At 37.3% G+C, this 8,275-nt stretch overlaps 1 protein-coding gene across 1 annotated transcript in view; it reads right to left on the bottom strand.

Moving 5' to 3' along the window:
- TFEC (transcription factor EC) overlaps positions 1-8,275 on the bottom strand; it is a 36,667-nt gene that overhangs the window by 6,453 nt on the left and 21,939 nt on the right. Inside the window, exons 6-7 of the mRNA XM_009324110.1 lie at positions 7,871-7,927; positions 3,353-3,428 (exon numbers count right to left, since the gene is read on the bottom strand). Coding sequence (XP_009322385.1) covers positions 3,353-3,428; positions 7,871-7,927 — 133 coding nt within the window. The remainder of the gene's footprint in view (positions 1-3,352; positions 3,429-7,870; positions 7,928-8,275) is intronic.

The following is an 8,275-nucleotide window of genomic DNA, read 5'->3' as shown; positions in this document are numbered from 1 at the left end:
GCTTTAAACTATGCTTGCTCAAAGAAATACTTTGAAGGACTTTGTACTTGTTTTGATGACCTGCACAATTACAAAGTGTATTCTCCTGAAAGGGGCAGCAAGTTTCCATTTTATAATAGCATGAGTGTACACAAGCTTTTCCTTTACAATAAACGTGGCCATGCTGGCCGTTAGCAGGTCTGTCCACAGACAACAGACAGAAGGTCAGGCACAGGCAGCTGTAGAGAGCAGAGGGAGAGGGAGAGCAACCCGTTACTTCTACCCAAATCTTCAGTGTTCTCTTAACATCCCGGTTCTGTAAAACGACTAGAATTCTTAAAGGAAAGATTTTTTTTCTTAGTATTTCTAGCAATTTTTGTCCAGCTACCATAAAACAGTTCTTGTGTAGGCATTTCCAGACTCTATCACAATGTGAAGTCCTGTAAACCACCTAAAACTGGGTTCTGAAAGGCTGAACACAAAGGAACCATGAATGGAAAGGTAGGTATATTTAAAGGAGCAGGTTATGACTTTTTTCAGCAAAATATGACTGGATATTTTGGGCCTTTTTTAATTCTATTTTTGAATTATTCTGTATAACTGTTTTGCATTTCTGAATCACCTACCACTTGGATATCTAAGCATTGAAAATTAAACAAAAGAGTTGAAGTTCTTTGCAACTTATACTTATCTCCATTTTCTAATGCTGATGAAGTGATACACCCATTCATTTAAGCAATGTAATCCACACTTTTCATCATTAAATTTAAAAAAAAAAAAGTGAAAAGAATAGAGGTTTAAGCCACTCAAAAGAAAGTCCCTGCGGAAGCTCTGCAGGAGCCAAACAAGTTCATTATATAACTAACAAAACAAAAGTGAAATAAAAACCTCACACACCACTTCTAAGAAATATAAATCATAAAAGGTTTCCAAATAGCATCAAAAATGTCCTTTTCTGTTCCTGAGTCTGAATGTAATCTTCTTGAAGCAAGCCATCTGGGACAGGCACGCTAACCACAATGGCTTAGTTATAGTAGTATTTGCTCTTCAATGCAAAGGCTGATTTGCTTCACTGTCATTAGTCCAAACATGAGTAATGTTTCTCCTCTTACAGTTAAGTTCCCACTATAAGAAGAATCTTCTAAAATCAATATATGAGGTGAAAATGCTATGTGTGATAAAATATTACAGATAAAGTATTGTAAGAGATGATACATCTCTTTCTTTCAAAGAAGAAGAGGGCAGATTGGGGGCACAGTAAGGTGTTATGAAGGAAAAAGCAAGAACTGAAAGAGAGGGTAAGGACGCAGAGTTATGATTTGGCAACACAGGACCATACCAGAAAGAAATAATAATTTTGATCTGCTCAGCCAACAAAACAACATGGTCAAATTAATGTATTTCCACCTACAAGTATAAAAAAAAAGTGTTTGCGCTTCTTTGTATTAATTTAACTTGGCACCAAGCTATAGCAAAGTTATGTTATAACCTAGTTTTTCAAAAGCATCCTGCACCTCTTGATGCCTCTTTTTTCTTAACACCAACTTAAAAGCTTTTAAATAGGCCTATTTTCAAAAGGAGTACTGATTACTAGTCTTTTGAAGACAGCAGTCCTCAGAACGTGAGACACTTAAGTTCACCTCATGCTTTTGTAAACATAAGCCACTTTGGGGCTGTCACACCATTGAACTCAGTCATGGGTTTGCAGGCTAAAACAAGAAAAGGCGATGTCTTCAGGATCTATACCTGAAACGTTTTCATCAGGCAACACCACCAAAATCTGTGGGTAAAATCCATCATCCACTTACTGGAGCAAAATTACAGGTCCAGATCATTCATTTTAAGAAGAGCTTAAGAGATTGCTCTAGGTATTAATGTTTTGAATAAGTCCATAAACTAGACCTGAATCCAAACCAAAACATGTAACTGAAACACCTCTGTAGGCAATCAAAAATTGCAACTGGAATTTGTACCTCATGCCCATTTATAATTGCAGTATAACTTGCTTCCATTATTGCTTTATAGCTGCAAACCAACAGTGCCATCCACTGTTTTTCTGAGAAATCTTTCAATTATTTGCCCAAATGTTCTTAAATACTGAAAGATGCACCAGCAACATTAAAACTCTTCTACCAGTCTGTGTTTGCAACAGATCACATGTGGCCAAAATTTTATTTAGGTACTTAAAGCACTTCTTATTTTAACTCAGCTGTAATACCTAATTCTATATTAATAACAAGAACATGCCCATTTATCTAATCTTGGGTAGATGTTGTAGAAGGAGTGCGTTCATGAATTCTCTAAAATGGATGCGGTATGTTAACTTTCTCTGTGGTGATTTCACTCCAAGTGGCTTGTTATGCCAACCTTGTACTTATGACAGTCTCACACAGCTTTATATTGTTATAGAAATCCTTAATATAATCAAAAGTTTCTTAGTCCTAAGAAAAAAAAAAGCTGAAATATCAATAAATGTTTTCATTTGAAGTATCATGCAGGTCTGTATTGACATGCAAATGATAAAGACAAAATCTGTATAATCAATTTTATGTGAGTCACAATCATGCTCGTGCATGGTCTTAAGGCTTCCCTGAGTGACATGAGAAATCTAAAGCTAAAGTTCAGCAGTAAATATCACACTGAATTGTTATTGCTAATCCTGCAATAGGCTTTCCTACCAAGGCGGCTTTTTTCATATCGATGACAAATATAAGATTTAAGGGAATGCAGGTATAGTTTAAGCAATATGCATTTTGTGTTACTGTAAGTATATGCATTAGTATAAAATGCTATTATTATAGCAATTATAGCAATTATTATTTTTATCCTTGCATTTTAGGACTGTTGTTTTCCCTGCGCTGAGTGGAGGACTTCTGAAAAATGCTCAGTCTACAGACTCTTAAGCTGATTTTTTTTTCTTAGGCAAAGGGCAGACAGTGACAACATGCATTTTGTTTTATCCCACTAGAGGGCCCATGGCAAGGGCTAAAAGCATCACTCCTTCCTTCTCCAGAGACACCACACAATTGCTTCCAGGGACAGAGCGCTGGAATTTGTGTTGTTTGGCTTATCTACTTTTTGTCTTCTTTTTGGTTTTGTTTGGGTTTTTTGGATTTTTTCCTTGCTATGGCAGTGTCTCTTAAACACCCTGGAATTGCTTTCATTTTATAATCCTTTCACATAAGTTTTCCCAACAGGCACCAAAAATCTGTCAAATGTTTGCTACTTTAACAGCCTGATCTGAGCCAGTGACCCAGTATGGAAGATTTTCTATCCCATTACTCAATCCTATAGCCAGTATATGCAACTGTCTTTTTTTCCCCCCCTGTATTTAAACTATAAACATTATTATAGGAAAGGCTGTTGAACTCACGGATCATTAGACTTGGGGATGAGTGTGCCAAGCTCCTTGATTCGGTAATTAATATTATACCTTCTTCTTCTCTCAACTGTTAAAAAGAAACAGTTACTATTTTTATGGAGAAATATTCTTGGAGAAATTCAACATAAAACATTTTAATTAGTTAAAAACAAGTCAGTCAATGTACAGAAAATTTCTTCATCAAGTAGAAGTCCCAACATGATCTCATACCTGTCTCTGACTTACTCTCAGGACAAACTCTGTGACTAGTACCATCTCTGTATCTTACCCTGCCTGTAGGTTTCTCCCCCATTTACAACTAGACTCCTAGAGAATGAAATATTCACACCTATTGTCTAAATGTGAGCGAACACTTCTTTTTTTTCTGATGTTTGTGTACCCTTTCTCCACCCTGCTCCCACACAACAGAGTTTTCAGCTTAGTGGAGTTTGCTGATGACTTCAACAGAGACACAAGACAATGCATCCAGCGCTTCATATTTTGTCACAACTCCTGCTACGGATTGTGGTTAACAGCTTTGTTATCCCTTATCTACTGTTATCAGCATTGCAAACCACAGAGAGGACATAACTGCAACCATATCCCTTCACTGAAACTGAGAAAGACTGTGTACCAGAAACAGTTCATCCCCAGCACATGTGTTTCCTTCGAGGATGGACAGCACAAGTGTATTTATGATAACTTTTAAAACACACAGAAAATGAACAAAAAACTCATTTAAACAATAAAAAAAAATATTCTGTATTTAAATTTATGCTTCTCCTAAGACAAACTATGTACGGTATCTTGGTTTACTTGCAGTTTAGTTAGAAAGAAAAAAAGACAAGATAAGCCTCTTAAAATTAGTTCCCCCTCTCTGTGTGTGCCCCTTCTCTGCACAAAGGGTCTGTCACCTTCCTGCTTCCCATTTCACTAATTTAGAGAGAATGCCTTTTTGCTTTCTCACTAGTTTTTCTCCAGCTGCTTTTACATGCAGAAATCTCTCATTTTCTAGTGGATAGGCCCGAAGGACATGTCATCGCTTTGGGGGATTTCTTGTATATACCCATCTCCTGGGTAGCCTAGTTATGACAAGACTGCAAGACAATGTGGAAAACCTGTACAAATGGCAAAAAGTTCTTTTTCTACCAGAAAAAAATGTTCTGAGGAGGAAGGACAAATGCTGTAGGAGTGTACCTGTTGTGGTACTGCTAACTGTCAGAAACCAGCAGTGATGTTCCACTGGCGTGAACTTGCACTTTTGTTCACTTCCTCCATGTTGTACTTTGACTCAATCCAAACCTCACTGAATGGACAGGATTCAGCTTTGGTACATCACTAGCATTGTATTGAGCCTTTTCTGTTATCCCTTGCTTCTTGGAAGACCTTACCTTGGGCTTGATATGCTAATGCCACTATAATTTGTCAGACCAGAGCTGATCAGTGTAGGGCAGCCTAGAACATGGATACATGCTCCCCTCATCCATGTATGGAGACATACACTTGCAGTTTGATGTCCTAATTTTGACTGTAAGTGCAAAAAGCCATTCCTTCGAGCCTGGTAGAGCTAAATTAGAAGTGCACAGTCAAGGGAAGCCCGGTGGGTCTTCCTAGACTGACTTCAGCCTTCTCAGAGCTATACGAGCATACCGCTTTCAGTCTCAGCCTCACTACATAGATCACTTTTAGTTCCTTATTTCCTCCAATACATAAAGGTTTTTTTTTCTTCCTGTCTGTGTGAGGCTCTTAGGTTTGTGCAGCAGCCAGCTATTTCCTCCTTAGTTGATTCCAGCTCAGGGAACTCCCTAGGTGTTATTCACCCTGGTGAAGTGCTCTGCCTTGCTGAGATGTATTATCTTGTCTTACTCTCTCTAGAAAGAGGAATTTCACTCAACAGATTAAAGCATCTCAAGTTTGTAGTCCTGATTCACATATTCAGGAGACAGGGTTATAATCCTCCTGGGTGTACTGTTAAGTAATCCCTTGCATCCCATTGGCATGAATGTGCTGGATCTTGTAGGAGAACACAGTGTACGTAAGCGCATAGCAACTGAGCAATTTAAAGGATGTATTTCAGTTATGTTGGCAAAATAATGGCAGGGCAAGAAGTTAAAGAATGTGCATTAACTATACAGTCATATGGCATAATAGCTGTTGTTTAATTAATATTTACAGTGTGGAAAAGCTCTGCAAGAGACTCATCAAAAAGTAGTCAACTAAACATTGGCTATAAAACAAGGCAAAGAAAAAATTTTGTTTACAAGTGGACACTTACAATATTCTTTTTCTTTCTATTTCTGTAGTTTTTCCTGAAAATAAACTCCAAATGATTATGCTAGTGAATTAGGGGGGAAATTTTGAAGCTTGGAATAGTGTTTCAATAGAATTTTCTTGATTTATGTCTGTTGCTGTTCCAGTGGTATCCTGAGTTATCAATAATATTCCAAGTACTAAATTACACCAAAGCCAAAACAGAAAATTAATTTTTAAACTACATGGACAGGATGACCATATAGCAAACAAACATTACACCCTTAATTCTTTGAAAAAAAAGAAAAATAAAACAACTCAAAAGCAAAACCAATATACATTTAGTAATATTTTAAACTCTTGCTGTTACAAGAAGAGGTTCCATTCTTAGACCTGAATCCCTTTTCATGGTTTCATTGAGGATCCAGTCTTTCAAAAGGAATGTTTTTCTAGTTCTTCCTTGGTATGAGGAGGTACAAGAACATTTCTGTAAAATGTGGACCTTAATTTAACCTGAAACATGAACGTTTTTAAAAATCAGATTTCAAAACCTGCTTTTTCAGATAATCTCTAAAAAAAATGGTACTCATAAAAGAGTAAAACAAATTAATAAAGCCTTTATATGTAATGCATTAATATGTCCAAGTCATCGGATGGTAGAGCTATCTCCAGAGAGACTTTGAGCTCTGAAGTATACACCTGGAGCCAAACCAGAAGAGGTGTTGCATGTCTGTGTGCTATCATCCTGGCATACAGCCTTCAGCTCAGTTGCCAGTGGTGAGGGACAGTTCTCAGACATGTCTTCTGTGTTCAGGAAGGATGATCTCAGAGCCAAAATAAACGATGGAGGCAAGTCCTGCCGTCTCTAATGTATGCATGTGCCTGTCTTTTCCCTTCTCGGAGTTCCAGACAACTCCCACCCCCCACCTTTCCCAGTCCAGGAAAAACTCTCCATTCCTGCCCAAACAAGACAAGGAGCAGCTGCACTGGCACTTCAAAGACGTGCTAGCAACAGGCCTAAAAATCTATATGGTCTATCTGTAATCCACAAAAACATACAGACAGAAATAAGGATGCCTTCTGGAAAGTCTAAGTAGCAGAAAGTTGTCCACAGTGGTTGCTAGCACATTGTACCAGTGGACATATACTTCCAGGTACGTAATTTCATGCAAGTAAAGCCATAAATCCCTCTAAGATTAATGGAATAGCCAGACAGCAAAGATATAAATAAGACAACAAAGGTATAAATAATGACTATTAACTAATTACCAATTTAAGTTTAAATTCATAGAATCATAGAATATCTCAAGTTGGAAGGGAGTCAAGGATCGTCAAGTCCAACTCCCAGACTATTTCTGCTGGAAAAAGTGGAAGGGAGAACTGGAAAATGTAATTGCTTTATTCAACACTTCCAAAAAGAATCCTTCAGGTTTTTTGTTTCAAATTACTCTTTAGAGGGAGAAATTTTATAGGCAATCTTCTTTCAGCTATAAAAATGATTTTTTTTTAAATTCTGGATAAACCAAATTGTTGCTTATTTTAATAGGTTTAATATTTAGACACTGAACTATGATTTTCACTATGTTCTAAGCCTAAACTACAGAAGACTATTCCTCTAGAACTGAAATGCCTAACATCTGTACATGGCTGCACTGTTCTCCATAAAGGAAACAGAAGTGTATCCCAGCCTACAGAGGTTAGGGGGCTTGCGTATCAGAGCAGAGTCAGAGCACCGTGAGTCTCACCCAGTCCTGCCCTGCTCTCCTTTTGTGACACACAATTTCCACAACTTTAAGGGCTTAACTAGCGTTTAGAAGTTGACTGATATCCTCTGCAATTTTTTTTTTCCTTCCCATCACCCATAGAGAGATACAGCCTCTCACTTGGGTGCTTCAGTAAGGAGGGTGTGAAGACTCTGGATTTTCACTGTTGGTTTTTTCATCGTCTGCCTCCTTTCTTGTCTGTTTTGCACTGTAATTCTTAGAGACAACATCAAGTAAAGTGTGCAGGATACATGTGCAACTGTAGAATAAAAACATAGTAGCAGGAGATGATATGGAAAAATTCATTACAATTTGCTAAGTGTTTTGAAAGACAAAAATCAAAGACTAATTTCAGGGAAGAAAGCTGTGTGGTTGGCTGTGTTTGCAGACTGAGTTCAATTTGATTGCTCTGGTAAGATGCTGATCTAGAAAAGCAGAGACGTGGTAGCAAATGTATATTATTTCTGCATTCCCCATACATTCCATTTAATGAGATGGAAGATGAACATATACTTACTGAGATTGTGGTTATCCTTTTTTTGTCTCTCCTTTGCCATTGCTCGTGTATCTGCTTCTGACAGAAAGTAACATTTATTAAAACAGTCCTTAAGTTGCAATTCCAGTACTCCTTTCACCTTTTCAAAATGGCCTCTTGTCACAAAGAGCAGCCTTCTAGTCTTTTTACTTCATTGCTCTTTTTATTATTAAACAGGATCATAAGCAAATCTATATTCTACCAGTACTAAATTTTTTAGCAACACTAGCAGGTTGCTTAAGATTTTTTTAATGCACATTTTTTATTTAAGAACATAGAAATGCTATGGAGGGGCATTTTTCTCCAATTTTCTGTATTTTACATCAGGATAAAACTTATAATACACTAATGTGAATATGGATTTGTATATCCCATAATGCAAGAGTT

Source organism: Pygoscelis adeliae, unplaced genomic scaffold (genome assembly GCF_000699105.1).
Source record: "Pygoscelis adeliae isolate BGI_AS28 unplaced genomic scaffold, ASM69910v1 Scaffold24, whole genome shotgun sequence".
Lineage (NCBI taxonomy): Eukaryota > Metazoa > Chordata > Aves > Sphenisciformes > Spheniscidae > Pygoscelis > Pygoscelis adeliae.
The sequence above is the reverse complement of the archived record's forward strand: the minus strand, read 5'-3'. Positions and strand labels throughout refer to the sequence as shown.